The following is an 18,209-nucleotide window of genomic DNA, read 5'->3' as shown; positions in this document are numbered from 1 at the left end:
AAAAGTCATTTTGATAGCAAATTATCATCATCATCATTTCATATTGTTCCATGGTGGCCACGTTTTCTGGGCTAAAATGTATACAGAAAGTAATAATAATTTCATACAGTATTTTCTGGGACCACAGAAAATAAAGCCTGTGTTAGGTTGAGCCACATTAAATCAGGGATGGAGTGTGACCAATAAGCAGACATTTCCACTCCTGAACTCAATGATAGGCCAATAATAAAAAGTTTTACTAAGCAATTATAGTGATGATTACTATACTTCTTTCATTACTCAATGACTATTTACAGAGTTCCTTTTATATTATTCTGTGCCAGACACTGGTAAGTGCTGTGAGAAAAGAAGGAAATGGCAATAAAAATGAGAAAGCTTCTCTACCATTGTAGAATTCAGAGTTGAGAAAGTACATTTTTGCTTCCTATTTACCCTGGAATTAGTCTTTTTCGCAGAGGAAACACAGTCTGCCTTAGCAACTTTCGAAGGGTCTGTTTAACATGTGCAGCTCTGCCTCATGAAACATGTAGAACACCTTGGCTCACTGTGAGCCATCTCATCAAATTACAGCTATATGCCAAACTATTTGTTCTAGTTTCCCAGGAGTCTACAGCTATGGGTATCATTTTCCTCTGTTGGAAATACTCTTAAGAAGTGAGCAAATAAACATCATGGCAACAGTTTAACAATAGAACCTAGGAAGTAGTATTTATAGTATCTGAGGTCATAGGAGACAAATGTAGAACTGAAGAACTTGCCTTCTGTGATACATTTCTTTTTTCTGGATGGAACGATATTTCAGATCTAGGTAGTTACAACTTTCTAGAGGTATGATAATATTAAATGGTAAAGCTAAATATATTCTGAGACAATTAGAAATTTAAAAATTACAAATAAGGATAAATTGTTCTTGAAAATTAAAAAATGCAGTTGGATAAATGGTTTTTCGAAATGAAAAATACCATTTTTAACAAACAATAATGCCAACAATAAGCCTATAAGAAATAAAACTAAACCCAATAATATACTGTGAGTTTTCATTGCCTGTCAAAGAAACATGTGTCCCAGATTATAATCCTGTGCTTTCCGAGACATAAAATTATTTGAAATCCTAAAAGAATGTATTGAAAATCATATTTTCCAACAGATTGTCTTTCACTTGACTGGAAAAGAAAACAAATGAAACATTGAAAATTACCCTCAATACACTATCACAGGGCAAAACACCCAAACAATAGAGATTCATAGAATTAGTTATATACATCATACAAAGGAAAAATATAAAAGTGTCTCATTTCTCTAAAGGTTGAGGTGTCAGTGAAAAGAAACATATCAATTAACTAAAGCTCAAAAATTTAGTAACAAGCTCCCTTAGGTCCTCATTCACTATTCCTAGATTTCAGTTCTAACAAAATCCCTCAATTTAGTAGGTAAAAATGTATTAGAAATATTAAAAAAATGTGAAGGAGCTGCTAGAATGAGAAATAACTAACATCAAAAAGACACAAAATCTGCTTCTGGGAAAATGCAGGTAGACATACTTTTTCTATTTCTCCCACTAAGTATAACTAAAACTCCTGTGCATGATATATACAGTTTGCCCTTCATGTCTGTGGGTTCCATATCTATAGATTCAACCAACCCTGGATTGAAAATATTTGGGAAAAAACAATAAAAATAACAATGAGAGGTGAAGGCAGCTGGGCCTCTGGGTTGGGTGGGGACTTGCAGAACTTTTCTGTCTAGCTAGAGGATTGTAATGCACCAATAAGCATTCTGTAAAATGGACCAATCAGCACTCTGTAAAATGGACCAATCAGCACTCTGTAAAATGGACTAATCAGCAGGACATGGGCAGGGCCAAATAAGGGGATAAAAGCTGGCCACCAGAGCTGGCAGCGGCAACCCGTTGGGGTCCCGTTCCACGCTGTGGAAGTTTTGTTTTTTCACTCTTTATAATGAATCTTGCTGCTGCTCACTCTTTGGGTCCGCACCACCTTTAAGAGCTGTAACACTCACCGCGAGGGTCTGTGGCTTCACTCCTGAAGTCAGCAAGACCATGAACCCACCAGAAGGGACACAACAATACAATAAAAATAATACAAATAAAAATATAGTATAACAACTATTTACATAACATTTACACTGTATTAATTATAAGTAATCTAGAGAAGATTCAGAGCACACGAGAGGATGTGTGTAGATTACATGCAAATACTCCACTATTTTATATAAGAGACTTGAGTATCTGTGGATTTTGGTATCCCTGGGGGTCTTGGAACCAATCACCAGAAGATACAAGGGGCAATTACACCCCGCCCCCCGCCAACACACACCCATAAGAAGAGTCTGACAAGTGAAGAAGAGGAGGTCAGCAGGCTAGGGACCCTGGCGCCTGAGGAAGGGCATGGTGATTAAGTTCTCTGGGTTTTCTTTTTGTTTCATATATCCCAGACTTGGAGCAGAAAAAAAACTGGAAGCCTGGAAGCATCAAGCTTAGACACACACACAAAAAAAGTCCTAACTAAAGCTTGCTCTCTCTAGCCTCAGGATAAGGAAAAGATCAGCTTAGCTAGACAGAAAACTTAGGCAAAAATCCTGCCACTCCATCCAAACACCACAGAATATTGTGGTTCCACTTCCATCCAGCCAGAAAAGACTGAATGGAGAGCTTAGATTTCTATCCTTGCCTCCCTTGTAACAATGTGCCTCCTGTAGGGATGGTGTCAGAGAAGCTGAGTACAACGCCTGGCTTTCATCTCCACGTGGTGGTAATGTGGTCTTCTCCTCATCCTGGTATTAGTAGAGACTATGTCGTGGAGTCTGGACTTTCACCTACCTGGCAGGAAGAGGTGCCCTACCTCTCCATAGTTGGTGGTATCTGAGGAAGCCTGCAGAGAGACATGACTTTCACTACCATCCAGCAGTAATAAGGCCACCTCCACTGTGGTATCAATGGAGACCACGTGAGAAGCTGGAACTCCTCCTCCTGCTAGGGCAGTAATAAAGAACTGTCCTACTCCTCTAGTGTCCACAGAGGCTGAGTGATGAACCTTGGCTTCTACCTCCATCTGTCTATAATGAGGCTGCATCCCTTCTTCCCCTGCTACAGCAGTGTCAGGGAGAGCCAGCTAAAGTTGAAGGTTTAAATAAGTCACAGAATCTCATAATAGAATATGAAAATGTTCGGGTTTCAATAGAAAATCACTTGTCATTCTGAGAACCAGGAAAGTCTCAAACTTAGTGAAAAAAGACAATCAACATATGCCATCATCAGGATGACAGGAATGTTAGAATTATTTGACAAACATTTTAAAGCAGCCATGATAAAAATGCTTCAATGAGCATGTTTGTAGATGAAAAAATAGTTTCAGAAAATAAATAGAAAATATAAAGAATCAATATAAAGAATAATCAAATGAAAAATTTGGAATTGAAAAATTTAGAATTAAAAAATGCAACAACTGAAATAAAAAACTCAGTAGATTTATTAGGAGATCCAACATAGTGAAGATGTCAGTTTTCCCCATCCCACATTGATATACAGGTATAATGCAATTTCTATGAAACTCCCAGCAATAATTTTTGCAGGTTTAGATAATATTATTCTAAATTTTATATTCAAAGGCAAAGATTAGAACACCTAAAACAATTTTGAAAAAGAATAAAGTGGGAAGAATCAGCCTACATGATTTGAAGACTTATTATACAGCTACAGTAATCAAAATTGTGGGGTATTGGTGGAGGAAGAGACACAAAAATAACAGAATAAAGAACCCCAAAATAGATGCATACAAATATACTCAACTGATTTTTGACAGGGTGCAAAAACAATTCATGGAGGAAAGGTAGCCTTTTCAATAAATAACGCTAGACCAATTGGACATCTGGAGACAAAACACACCCCCCAAAAAACTATCAAACAAAACCTCCAAACCTTGGTACACATCTGATACTTTATACAAAGATTAACTAAAACTGGATCACAGACTTAACTGTAAAACATAAAACTATAATATTTTGAGGATAAAACACAGGAGAAAATCTTCAGAACCTAGGGCTAAGCAAAGAGTTCCTAGTCTTTACACCAAAAGCAGAGTCCATAAAAAGAAAAACCAATAAGTTGAATTTCATCAAAATTCAAAACTTCTGCTCTGGAAGAGACTCTATGAAGAAGATGGAAAAACAATCTCCAAGGTAGGAGAAAATGTTTACAAACAACATATCTTACAAAGGACTATTATCTAGAATATATGTAGAGCTCTCAGAACTCAATAATAAAAGAGCAAACAGTCCAATTAAAAATGAATAAAAATGTAAAGAGAATTTCACTAAAAGAGAACAGATGGTAAATAAAATATGAAAAGATAATCTGCATCATTAGCAATTAGGGAAATACAAATTAAAACCACAATGAGATATTACTACATACCTATCAGAATGATTAAAATAAAAAATAGTGACAATACCAAATGCTAGTGAGGATGAGAAAAAGCTGGATCATGCTTATACTCTGAAAAACAGCTGGCAGTTTTTAAACACGCTAAATGGGCAACTACCATATGACCTAACCAGAGTACTCATGGTCACTTATCCCAGAGAAATAAAGCTTACGTTTGTACAAAAATCTGTATGTGAATGTTTTTATCAACTTTATTTATAATAGACTGAGATATCATGTCCTTCAATGGGTGAATGGTCAAACTCTGGTGCATCCATATCATGAAATAATAATAATAATAAATATTCAGCAATAAGAAGAAAAAAGCTACTGATACACACTACAACTTGAACGAATCCCAAAGAATTGTACTGAGAAGTGTCAATCCCCAAAGGTTATATATGGTATGACCCCATTTATACAACACTCTGGAAATGAAAAAACTGTAGAAATGGAGAACATCATATTAGTGATTTCCAGGGGGTGGGACTGGGAGAGAAGTAGGTGTGGCTATAAAAGGACAACACTTGAGGGATCTTTGTGGTGATGGAAGTGTTCTGTATCTTGACTGTACACATATTATTATCCTAGTTGTGATATTGTACTATATAGTTTTGCAAGATGTTATCATTGGGGGAAACTGGGTAAAAGGTATATAGAATCTGTTTTATTTTTTACAATTGCCTGTGAATCTACAATTACCTCAAAATAAAGAGCTTAATTTGGTTTAACTTAATTTATTATTTTTAAATGGAGACTTGCTCTGTCACCCAGGCTGGAGTGCTGTGGCATGATCTTGGCTCACTGCAACCTTTGCCTTCGGGGTTCAGGAGATTCTCTTGCCTCAGCCTCCTGAATAGCTGGGATTACAGGCACGTGCCACAATGCCCGGCTAATTTTTGTATTTTTAGTAGAGATGGGGTTTCACCAGGTTGGCCAGGCTGGTCTTGAACTCCTGACCTCAAGTAATCCACCCGCCTTGGCCTCCCAAAGTGCTGGGATTAAAGGCATGAGCCACTGCGCCCGGCCAAGAGTTTAATTTTAAAAAGAGAAATTACAAGAAGATAGATAATCCTCAATGCAAGAATTCACCAAGCTTAACTGTTACAGTCTACTTATTATAGCCTAAATAAAGCTTAATAGCTCAAAGGCAGTACAATAATATAACAGAGAATATTTAATGCTCATAATAATGATTGTAGGGCATGAAGAAAAGATCAAACCACTTTTATCATAAACTATATGAAAGATTATAGAAATATCCATTGTATTTTAGAAAAATTTATGTTAAAACGTGAAAATAAAGTTTTCACAATCTACAAGAATTCCATTTCTGGCAATGCTGTTCATGCTTCACCTATAATTAATCCTTGACTCCTACTGATCCTATCTACTCCATCCAGCTCCACCTCCACAGCCATCTTCTTGCCTAGAACATTATAACAGCTTTCTATTGTACTCTTTGCCTCCAGCCTATAGCTCCTTTGCTATAATGAGCTAAAATATAAATCTGATCATGACACTCCTCTGATTTTACTCTTTCAACAGCATCTTTGATTTCTTTAGATTGGCATAAAAGTTATTTCATAAAATGTGTACTATCAACACTGTAACTTCATCTCCTGATACTCTTCCACATATTCCCATGCATCAGCCACATACAACTTTTGTCTTGTATTTCATAACATTAGGCTTTTTCACATATTGTTCTGTCTAAATAAAACATCTCCCTTCCTCTTCATCTTCCCTGGCTAACTCTTGGTTAACTAATATGACAGACTTTGTTCTTCCAGGAATTCTTTCTTGTCCTTTAAGTCTATGGCATGTGCTTCCACAGAATCTCGTAAGTGATGCTATTGTAGTACTTACTGCATAGCATTGCCATCTTTTATTACTTCACTATCAGTAATCTGAGGACAGAAATCATGTTTTTTATTTTTTTATCCTTTGGAATATGAAACCTTGGGGTTTCCTAGTAAATATTAGTTGAGTGAATAAATGACTGTCGTATGTAACAACATCTTAAATAGTCAAAGATAACTTCCAAATACCCAAATTTTCTTTAATATAGTATGGATGGCTGGGCATGGTGGCTCATGCCTGTAATCCCAGCAGTTTGGGAGGCCGAGACGGGCGGATCACTTGGGTCCAGGAGTTCGAGACCTGCCTGGCCAACGTGACGAAACCCCGTCTTTACTAAAAATACAAAAATTAGCCAGGCCTGGTGAAGGGTGCCTGTAATCCCAGCTACTTGGGAGGATGAAGCAGGCAGAATTGCTTGAACCCAGGAGGTGGAGATAGTGGTGAGCCGAGATCACGCCACTGCACTCCAGCATGGGCGACAGAGTCAGACTTCATCTCAAAAAACAAAAAAACAACAACAAAAAAATATATATGTAGTATGGATGTATTGCCCATGAATATTTAGACCTATTGATATTGATAGTTTTAAATTTATATCTAAAATTATTTGAATCTTTTTTTTTGGCTTATAGCATATATATCTATGGAGGTTCAATAAATATGACTTATTGTTTAACATGTAATTCCTTCTTAATTACTCTAGGAGTACTTTTTTAATACTTTTATGAGAAACTCCAAACTCCATCATTCTCACAGATAATGTAGCTACCTCACACTTCATGTCCACCAAGTATTTCATTGATCCTCTAAGTATTTTTTTCTGCCTCTAGGATATTTAAGGAATCTTTTTTATTGTAGATTTTAGTGACCCTTCCTTCCAAAGTACTTGTCCCTCATCTGTCATTTGGTATTCTTTCCTCTTCTTCACTGCGCAATTCTCCCCATTTTGCCGTGTTTTTCTCTTATTCTGCCAGTTAATTACATAGAATTTTGTCTCGTCATCTGAGCTTTTATGTGCCTACATTATAGTGTTTTATAACGATCTGAATGTTCCCTTTGAGCTCTTTACTTAAAATTTATCTCAATTTCTTTGCCTTATGAAGTTGCATCAATCACATTATTGCCCACCCCTTCCTCCCTCCCTCTCTCTCTCTCTCTCTTTTTTGTCTCGCTCTGTTGCCGAGGCTGGAGTGCAGTGGCGCAATCTTGGCTCACTGCACCCTCTGCCTCCTGAGCTCAAGCAATTCTCTGCCTCAGCCCCCCGAGTAGCTGGGATTATAGGCACCCCCCACAGCACCTGGCTAGTTTTTGTATTTTTAGTAGAGACAAGGTTTCACCATCTTGGCCAGGCTGGTCTTGAACTCCTGACCTCATGATCCACTGACCTTGGCCTCCCAAAGTGCTAGGATTACAGGTGTGAGTCACCAGGCCCGGCCAGATTATTGCCATTTTCTAAAGTTTACTGGTAGAATAGATTAACAAAATAAATTCTTTTCCTGATATAATGTTGAATCATTTGTGCTCACTGAATTCTCCATGTTGAGTGAATAAATGCCCATTCACGTATTTACCAAAAGGTAGTTCTGGTTGTTGGACTGAAAAAGTAGGAAATAAGCCAGTTTATTTCCTTTGTGTGTGTGTATCTTAAAATTGCTTGGTCTACAAAGAAGCATATTAGAAAGTAACTTGAGGATGTACTCCAGCAAACTAATGGAATACAAAGAACAAACAAACAAACAAAGGGATGCTATCAGAGGCAAAAAATTATGGCTCCAACTCCTAAGAGCAATAAAAGAAAGTTCTGGGATGCCAGTTGTGCAATAGGCCTAAAAGATAACCAGTATCTACTGGAGCCGGAAACAAAGGGGACTCCATTGTATAGATACTGACTGAGAGAATGGAAAACTTGAGGATGTGATAAAAGCATACAATGCAAGAAAAATATTGGCTAATAGAAATGCAATAAATAATAAGAAAATAAAAATGTGTGTGATTTAAAGCAACTAATGAAAATAAAGGGAACTTGATGCTAGGAACATTTTCCTTTGACTTCTGCTGGACACATAACACTGATAATGTCAACGTATAGCTGACAAATGGCAGGAGACTGTCTCTACCCGAAGAAAATACTACTAAAAAAAAAACCAAAACTGCCTATAATCCCAGCACTTTGGGAGGCTGAGGTGGGAGGATCACTTGAGGTCAGGAGTTCGAGACCAGCCTGGCCAACATGGCGAAACCTTGTCTCTATGAAAAATACAAAAAAATTAGCCGGGCATGGGGGTGCGTGCCTGTAATCCCAGCTATTCAGGGGGTTGAGGCAGGAGAATCGTTTGAATCTGGGAGGTGGAGGTTGCAGTGAGCTGAGATTGTGCCACTGTACTCCAGCCTGAGTGACAGAGTGAGACTCCATCTCAAAAAAACAAAACAAAACAAAAAACCACAAAAAACCACACACACACACACACACACACCCAAAACAACAACAAAACAAAAAAATCCTCTGTGACCACAATGTAAGTGGACAGCATAAACTTAAATGATGTGAAGTATAAATTGATAGACAATGGCATGGTTAAGAAGACCATAATCATAGACAGCTTCTGAAATTCGGATGTGCACAAATAATTCAGCCCCCTTATAAAAGGTGAAATAGAGACAAATGATTAGTGTTTTAAAAGAAATGTTTATGTATCTTTACATTGCACTTTAGGGTAACAGAAAATAAAACATAATAATATTGTATTGGAAAATGTCCTGCCTCTTAGAATTTTAAACCAAGATTTCTCTTCTGTTATTTTCTACATCAGAATTCTTACATTTGATGAGAGAATACAAATAGAAAATTTATTAATAAAATTCTATAAAGGCTTGCTATTAAACAAAGTTGATTATTGTAAAATAAACAATTGACAAACATTAATAATAAAAAATAAGAAGTCCTATGTGTCAGACACTGATATTTTTACATGTATTCTCAAATATTCCACTTTATTTCTACCCTTTCTGCTCTACACCAAAATCCCTTGAAATGGATGTTATTAATTCCAATCATAAATGAGAAAATTGAGGCTTAAAGACATTAAACAGACTTCCTTTAATTCACAGAGCTAGTATTTCCTAGATCTCTGACTCCAAAGTCCATTACTCTTTCAACATATGATTATTCATCTTTATTAAACACCTGTCACACGCCGTTTATAGATGCCAGGAGCCCAAAGGTAGGAGAAAAACAGAAACACATACATACAAAATAAAATTCTAAATTTCAGTAAATGATTTCAACTACATCAGACAATAAAAAAGTTAATCTGAAGGGAAACATAATACCAGGCAAAAATTATAGGTAAACAATTTTTTATTCCCCAAATGGGATTTGTAACATATGCCCAGTGATGTAGTTAATAAACTCTAGGGATTTTCTGCTATTCATATATTGTAGAAATATGGACAAGGTAGCAAAAACAACAATTCAAAAATGGCATAACTGCTCTGTCTCAAAAAAAGCCTAATATTTTAAAAACATCCTGAAAAATGTTAAGCAGTGATTGAACAATTTGTACTTTTACTTTACTATAGTTTCTAGTTTACCCTAGAAAGCTCCTTCTTCCAGCATTCACTTATAAAACATTTCTACCACTTCTACTGTTATTCATATTGCTACCATTATTCATATTTTTCCAATTTTTATACCATTATTCATATTTTTCCAATTTTTATACCATTATTCATATTTTTTCCATTTTTTCAGATTGAATGAATGAAAAGTGGCAGATATAGAAAAATTATATAGAAGTGAATAACAAATCAAACTCAAACTATATACCAAAAGACCAAATATTAATTGGTAATTTAAAAATCATCATGAAATGATACAAAAAAGAAGATAATACATTTCATAGTCATTTTAAGAAGTGTATATGACAATGCAATAAGCTGTTCTACGACAAAAAAAGACTGCTACTGTCAGAGACCTAGATAATACACCACTACCCTTGTGCTTTGGGAAGGAAAAAAATAATACAATTTACAAAGCCACACAAATCTTGATCAATGTTTCACAGATAACACTGCCATGACTTAGTTTCATAAAGTGCTGCAAAGTAGGGAAATTATTACTTTATATTGACTTTGAATTTCTATACTTCTGAATAAAGTGTAATTACTTACTTTTTTCTCCGATTTGACTCCACAAAATATTTACGTGCTCGATTTCGACATATTTTTTGTTGCTGCAGTAATATCTGGCGCTCTTCTTCTAAATTTTTCTCCAGATGGATTTTCATATCTCTAATGATAGCATTAAGTTAAGAACAATGGTCTACATCTTTAGTGGATGCCTGTCAGTTCTATATGATAAATATAACTACAGCCTCATGCAAATGATGTAATGATAGTTTTTGTGGAATAATTAGTATGTGCCCACATTAGTACATGACTGGCAAACATTTTATGTAAAAAAAATTTTGGGCTGGGTGTGGTGGCTCACACCTGTAATCCATCACTTTAGGAGGCTGAGGCAGGCACATCACAAGGTCAGGAGGTCAAGACCAGTCTGGCCAATGTGGCAAAACCCTGTCTCTACTAAAAATACAAAAATTAGCTGGGCATAGTGGTGCATGCCTGTAATCCCAGCTACTTGGGAGGCTGAGGCAGAAGAATTGCTTGAACCCGGGAGGTGGAGGTTGCAGTGAGCCGAGATCGTGCCACTGCGCTCCAGTCTGGGTGACAAGAGCAAGACTCTGTTTCAAAAAAAAAAAAAAAAAAAATTCTGAGTTGGTATTGGAACTTAAGATCTAGCTCACTTTTCCTGGAGAAAAAAATCTACTTTTAGAAATCATGAGCTCAGGCTGGGCGCGGTGGCTCACGCCTGTAATCCCAACACTTTGGGAGGCCAAGGCGGGTGGATCACCTGAGGTCAGGAGTTTGAGACTAGCCTGGCCAACATGGTGAAACCCTGTCTCTACTGAAAATACAAAAATTAGCCGGGCGTGGAGGCAGGTACCTGTAATCTCAACTACTCAGGAGGCTGAGGCAGGAGAATCTCTTGAACCTGGGAGGCAGAGGTTGTAGTGAGCCGAGATTGTACCACTGCACTCTAGCCTGGGCAACGAGAGCGAAACTCCGTCTCAAAAAAAAAAAAAAAAAAAGAAAGAAATCATGAGCTCAGATAAGAAGACTGTATATCTTCATTCATTACACAGTTTTTTGTTTTTTGTTTTTTTTTGAGGCAGAGTCTCACTGTCGCCCAGGCTGGAGTGCAGTGGCATGATCTTAGCTCACTGCAACCTCTGCCTCCTGGGTTCAATGATTCTTCTGCCTCAGCCTCCCAAGTAGCTGGGACTACAGGCACGTGCCACCACACCTAGTGAATTTTTGTATTTTCAGTAGAGACGGGGTTTTACCATGTTGGTCAGGCTGGTCTTGAACTCCTAACCTCAGGTGACCCACCTGCTTCGGCCTCCCATAGTGTTGTGATTACAGGCGTGAGCCACTGCGCTTGGCCTCATTACACAGATATTTGAGTACTTACTAACGAGTTGCCCTCATAGCCATGAATATAAGAAAATGAAATAAGAAGATTGTATTTCACTAACAGAAAATAGATGAAGTAAATGTTTCAACAGATCCCTTAATCTATAGTAGGAAAGTACATTTTCAAATATTAAACAATCAAATAGCAATATAACTAGAATGGTTAGGAATACAGTTTAGTTATTTACTTAGTGACTTACTTAGTGGTTATAAAAAACCACTAGGAAAACCATGTATAGTCATCTGTGTATCCAGAAGCTTGTCAGAGAAAAAGATGAATATTTTGGTTATCCTAATCATCCATTCATTTGAAATTTATTTTATAAAATTAAACTCTCCTTAAATAAGTTGTAGCAATATGAGTAATTTCTCCAATTTATTTAGTTGTATTTTAATTGACATTATTAAATATCTTTATCAAATTTGTCAGAGTAATTTTCTGTTTTTCATGAGTCTTCTGTTTTTAATGATTTTGAATTAAAAGAAGTTCATCTGGCTGGGCGCAGTGGCTCACACCTGTAATCTCAACAATTTGGGAGGCCAAGGTGGGCAGACTGCTTGAGCCCAGGAGTTTGAGATGAGTCTGGGCAATATGGTGAAACCCCGTCTCTACAAAAAATGCAAAAATCAGCCAGGTGTGGTGGTGCATGCCTATAGCCCCAGCTACTTGGGAGGCTGATGTGGGAAGATCGCTTGAGCTTGAAGGGGGTTGAGGCTGCAGTGAGCTGAGAACACGCCACTATACTCCAGCCTGGGCAACACAGCGAGACTCTGTCTCAAAAAAAAAAAAAGTTCATTCAATTACCATGTAATCACATTTAGTACCTCATCATTAGATGTAGAAATACATGAGATTATACTGAAGTTATAGATTGTAGGGCATATCTACTTGTGTTTTTTAGAATAAACAGCTTGTTTAAAAACTTTTTACTCTAAGAGGGAGGTTCAAAGTTTTCTTTAAAAGCTGCATTTAATCAAGATTGTAAAATCTCATAAATTGATTATTAATGGTAAAACAGAATACAAGAAATACACTCAATAATAAACTATGTGGTACGTAATTTGTTAATTCAATGTGTTAATTTCAGTATTCTATAGTGCTTCAGCATCAATATTTTAAAGAAACTCTATTATTACATATTTCAGAAGAACAGGTTTATTTGAACATTTTGTTGTTTAGACCTTTGCTGATAGGGGTTTATTTGTTTTCTTTTATGTTGCTATTTAACCATCTTTATACCATATGCCATAATTCATTTTACCTTCATTTTAAATAAAATTTTACACTTGACTTCAAGACAAAGACCCAAACACACTCACAAACATATTTTTATTTAAAGATTTCTTTTAAAAGATTTATAAAAATCAAACCAAAAGGGAAGAAAATTTGGTTCTTTGCTAGCACAGAAAAACTGTTTTTCTCTGATAGAATACTTTAATAAGAGCCAGACTTCAACAAGATGGCTAGGTATTGAAAGTGACAACTCGGCAGTAAAGAAAAGTGCAACTTCCTTTCAGGGTGCACAGGGCCAGCATGAAGTTGAGGGGAGGGAAGATGCTTTGGCTTAAGTGAGAAGCAAGGAGGAGACAGTTCTGTTCTCTGTTTGACATGTTTGAAGTCTCATCACGACAGGATAAAGAAAATCATAAATGTAATGTTTGTAATGTTCTGACAACTATATAGTCTTCAATTTAACCAAATGATTTTCTACTTACTTTCTTTATATATAATAGTATAGTATGTTTCCTGCTGAATTATTAATTATTAACATAAAGAATCCTGCTGCTTTTGTATCTTTTCAAATATGGTATTCAAGTTTAAAAAATTAGATGGCTGGTTAAATTTTGTTTTTTATACAAGCTGTATGGTAAAGGTAGGAGTTCCATAAAAAACACTGCTAAATACCTGTCCAAAAGAAGGGAATTTTTATATACTTAACATTAAAAAACAAAACCAAGAATAATATGGATTGTAACATGTGATTTTAAAGCATAGCTTATTCTACCCCACTCTATCCTCACTTCTCCTCTCCGAACTTAGTCTTTTCTTCTTTTCTCCAGTTAGGTTGTTTAAAATGTTGCCATCACAAATAACTATGTGTTATATAACCCATTTTCCCCCCAAATCTATTAAAGTTATGTTGATTCTATTTTTCCTCTACTGTACCTTCTTCCTCTCCCTTAACTCAGGTGCTCTAAATCCCTTGCTTGGACTACTGCAGTGCTCCTCTAACTCATCTTACTCTAAACCTCTATTTGAACCTACACAAAGTGAGCTAAATGCAAATCTGATTATGTTTCTCTTTGTTGTTCTCCAAAAGCTCCCTATCACTTTCATGAAAAATTCCAAAGTTCTTGGACCTATATATAAACCATTCTATAATACAGTTTGTTTTTTCAACTTCATTTCTTAACATTTCCCTGTATGAATCCTATGCCCAGACACACTAAGATAATTATAAACAGAACAACCCGTGATGTATCATACCATTATCTCCTGGCACATGCTTGGCTAACTCTACTCATCTTTTCAGGGCTATCTCAAGCAGTTCCTTCCCTTGAAGCCTTTTCTAACCTCCACTAGATGACTTGATGACACCTTCATGAGTACATCGTAAGTGTCTTCTCTACATTTCTGTAATTCTCATGCCTGGCATGGTTCTTAGAATATAGTAATGATTTAATAAAAACCTGCTGAATTATTCCTTTGGAGAAAATTCTCTGGGGTAAATACGAGGACAAAAGGCATATGCATTTTTATATCTTTTAGTACATTATAGAAAACTTGGCTCCTAAGGGGGTTATACAAATGTATATGCCATTAGAAATGCATTATGTACATAAGTTTCAAAATCTTATGAGCATGGGGCAGTACCTTTTAGAAACACAAGGTACAAAACTATGTTTTATTATGTAGGTATTAGCAAATACAATTTATTTATTTATTTATAGACAGGGTCTGATTCTGTTGCCTAGGCTGGAGTGCAGTGGCATAATCTCGGCTCACTGCCACCTCCACCTCCCAGTCTCAAGCAATCCTCCTGCCTCAGCCTCTTAAGTAGACGGTACTACAAGCATGCACCACAACACACGGCTAATTTTTGTATTTTTTGTAGCGATATGGTTTCACCATGTTGCCCGGGCTGGTTTCGAACTCCTGGACTCAAGCAATCTGCCTACCTCGGCCTCCCAAAGTGCTAGGATTACAGATGTGAGCCACTGGGCCCAGCTGAATGGGTTCACTTCACTTTCTATAGTAAAAGGAAGATCCCATCAGTGAGCCTGGGGGGAAAAAAGACAGGTGGGTGGGAGTGTGTGAGTTTGTGCTGTTTGTTGGAAGAGACCTGTCAGGGCATCCATGTCTTATCAAGTGGTAAGACAGTCTATCGAGTGTGATGGAAGGTGACAGAAACCTGGCAGAGGCATTAATAGGAAAAAGAAAGAACCCTGTTCCTGTTTAGGTGAAGCTGGAAACCATCAATCTTTAGTGGTACAATCTGTATTGTTTTGTGATTTTTCTTTGACAGCATTTTTATTACTTGCATGAAGGAGTAAAGGAGCAGGACTATAGTAGTTATTGAGTGGCTGAGGCAGAATGATTGGGGTACAAATAGCCAAAGATGTTGAGAGAAAGTTCAAATAGTTAAGAATAGGGTTTAAACTGGAGAGGAAAAGGAGAGGCAAGGTGGGTGCTAGGATAAAATGGGAGAGTTGAAGGCTAGAGATATTTATGAGGAAAAAAAGGCAGGTATAAGGGGACATGAGAGACCTTCCTTTTTTTTTAAAAAAATTCTATTTCTATTTGAACTATCAAAAGAGATTGAAATGATAGAACTTTAGCTAATTTTAATTAAATAAACTTTATAAGGTTTTGTTGTTTTATAACCTTTAGAGTCAGAAAATTCTGACTCCAGTGAGAAAATGTCTTCAACAGAAAGCCAGATGGCCTCTGAGTATCATGTTCATATTTGAAACTGAAATGTAAATGTTGCCACATACTTGCTTATTTTAAGACTATGGTCCTTTCATTTGCTTTCTTTCCTTTTTTTCATTTAGTCATGCAAATTTGAGCACCTACTCTGTACTAGGTATCCAATGGGAAACACTATAGACACAAAGAACATTCCAATTAAACTTATATAAAAGGTGCTTTAGTGTTTTACCAACTGGTAAACATAATGTTCTTGATTTAGTGTTATAATCTTTATTATGTTCAAAAATAATTCCTCTGTTCCAATTTAAATATATATTATCTAAACATATATATACATACATATACAAACTAGCAAAAATATATATAAGCCAGCACACACACACACACACACGTACGTTGTTGGATTTTTATCAAAGTCTATTGGTCATCTATTAAAATGTTCATTTATAACTTGCCTAATTTTAACTATAGATTTGGCCTTTAAGGATATTTTTTAGTGTTGCATTTCTTTATAGGAAATGTCATTCTAATTCTGGAATAGAGTCTATTTGGTCGTGTTCATTCAAAGTATTGCTGGATTCTATTTATGAATATTTTCTTTGGCATTTGTATCAAAAATTTATACCACATAAATTTTAAAAAATGAGGCCTACAACCATTTTATTAATGAAAATAACAGAAAATACACTCTCAGTGAGCCATTTACAGTACTTCCCTATTTTCTGATTTGCAGATAAATCAGGGTCAGTGTAATAGCAGTTGTGTCCAAGAAAATATAATGTCAAGAGGCCAGAATTAAATCCATACAGAAAATGATTGTGTTCATTTCAGAGTACAGCTTTAAGAGGGCAATTTTGGGGAGCAGCAAGGGCAAAAGCCAAACTGAATGGGGTTAATAATGAATAGATGAGAGGAACTAGAAGCAGCTATTGCAAGCTACCATTTTGAGAACTTGCCCAAAGAAAGAAAAGACTGAAGGGATGGAAGGCTGGAGAAAGCATGATCGAAGGAGAGATATTTTACTTTTAGTGCAGCTCTATACACATTTGTCTTCCTCACTAGATTTGTATCCCTAGAACCTAGAACAGAGTCAGCCAAAGAGCAGGCACTCAATACAAATTGTTGACTTGCTGCTAAAATCGTAACAGAGTACAAAGAACATCCTAGAAGTTGGAGACAAAGGGTATAAGAAAACAGAGTTAACTTGGAAAGAGAAGACACTCATCTCTGACAAGAATGAAGATGATTACACAACACCATCATTGCCAACCAAGTCCTTTGGGAATACAAAGGTTAAATCCTAATCATCACAACAGTCTCTAAAGGAATAAACATGATTTACAGATTTTGATAACAAAATACTTCTCCTCTTTCCATTTTCTACAATGCAACCAACAGCAACATCAAAGGTAGGCTTAACCAACTCTTCGAGCAAAGTCAGAGATAATCCAGATTGTAAAGCGTCCAGGTCCCCTGTTTCTCATTTCCTCTCTTCTGTCGCTCTGACAACAGACTAGGCAGAGATGGAAAACAAAACAACTTACCAAACTGTGTAGCCTTTAGCAGCTCTGGTAAATGCATTTAGGGCTGTGTTAGGATAACTGTTAAAACGGACTCTTTAGGATAGCAAAACATTTTACTTATTTGTGTAATTTCTCTCTCCAAGTAGTACGATAAATCAGGAAGTAGTTAATATGTAAGTAAAGAACATAATGGCATAATTCTAGAAGGTAAAAAATATCCCCACAGAATACTCAGTTGATGTGTCTTAAAATTCACAAAAATTTTACAAAGTTGAAGAATGGGAGTAGGATAACAGGGTGATGGGGGGAAGCAGCCACAGAATTAGATAAAATGGTATAATTTCAGGTCTAAGGTGAGCCACGACAGTTGCTAAAGGAAATATCTGCACTAAGATGACTTGCTAGTTTTGATCACCCTGCGTCAAAGGTAATGGGAATCTAATTGGAAAAAAAGATGGGCCCCGTTTTCAACATCGCTACCCTGGCAGCCACAGGCTGGGAAGGATACAGGTAAGCGCCAGGTCGGTGATGCCCGCCGCTCTCCCGAGGGCCGAGGGGGGCTCTATCGAGGTTGTCCGATGATTTAGTGCCCAGTTCCCCGACCGTGCTCTGGGCTCCGGGCCTCCCCGCCAGCATCCTTCACTTCAGCGCCGCCTCTCTGCTCGCCCCCAGCATCTCCCTCATGGCAGCTCTGGCTTCCTCCTCCTCCTGCTCGGCCCCTCCCTACAGTCCGTCTCTCAGGCCCCGCGTCACGGGCGCGGAAGGGTTGGCTGCGACAGCCTTAGCTCCCGCGCAGCGGCACTGGTGCCTGTAGCGGCGATGGCAGCTGAGGCAGCGGCAACCTCGCCGGGCAATAGCAGAGGGGGTTGGCAGCAACCCTGCAGCCGCCATCTTGACAACAACCGACGCCGCG

At 37.2% G+C, this 18,209-nt stretch overlaps 1 protein-coding gene across 6 annotated transcripts in view; it reads right to left on the bottom strand.

Annotated features, from left to right (window-relative positions):
• Nucleotides 1-18,209, bottom strand: part of CEP126 (centrosomal protein 126) — an 89,148-nt gene extending 70,939 nt beyond the window's left edge. For 4 of the 6 annotated variants that reach the window (XM_063636441.1, XM_063636440.1, XM_063636443.1 and 1 more), the window contains exons 1-2: nt 17,805-18,185; nt 10,475-10,594 (exon numbers count right to left, since the gene is read on the bottom strand). In XM_063636441.1, the coding sequence (XP_063492511.1) occupies nt 10,475-10,594; nt 17,805-17,932 (248 nt within the window). In that variant the 5' untranslated portion in view covers nt 17,933-18,185. Of the gene's footprint in view, nt 1-10,474; nt 10,595-17,317; nt 17,357-17,804 lie in introns of those variants that run through there. The other 2 variants (XM_055272879.2, XM_063636444.1) reach the window with 2 other exon arrangements.

Source organism: Symphalangus syndactylus, chromosome 3 (genome assembly GCF_028878055.3).
Source record: "Symphalangus syndactylus isolate Jambi chromosome 3, NHGRI_mSymSyn1-v2.1_pri, whole genome shotgun sequence".
Lineage (NCBI taxonomy): Eukaryota > Metazoa > Chordata > Mammalia > Primates > Hylobatidae > Symphalangus > Symphalangus syndactylus.
Note: the sequence above shows the minus strand (reverse complement) of the source record. Positions and strands in the feature narration are given on the sequence as shown.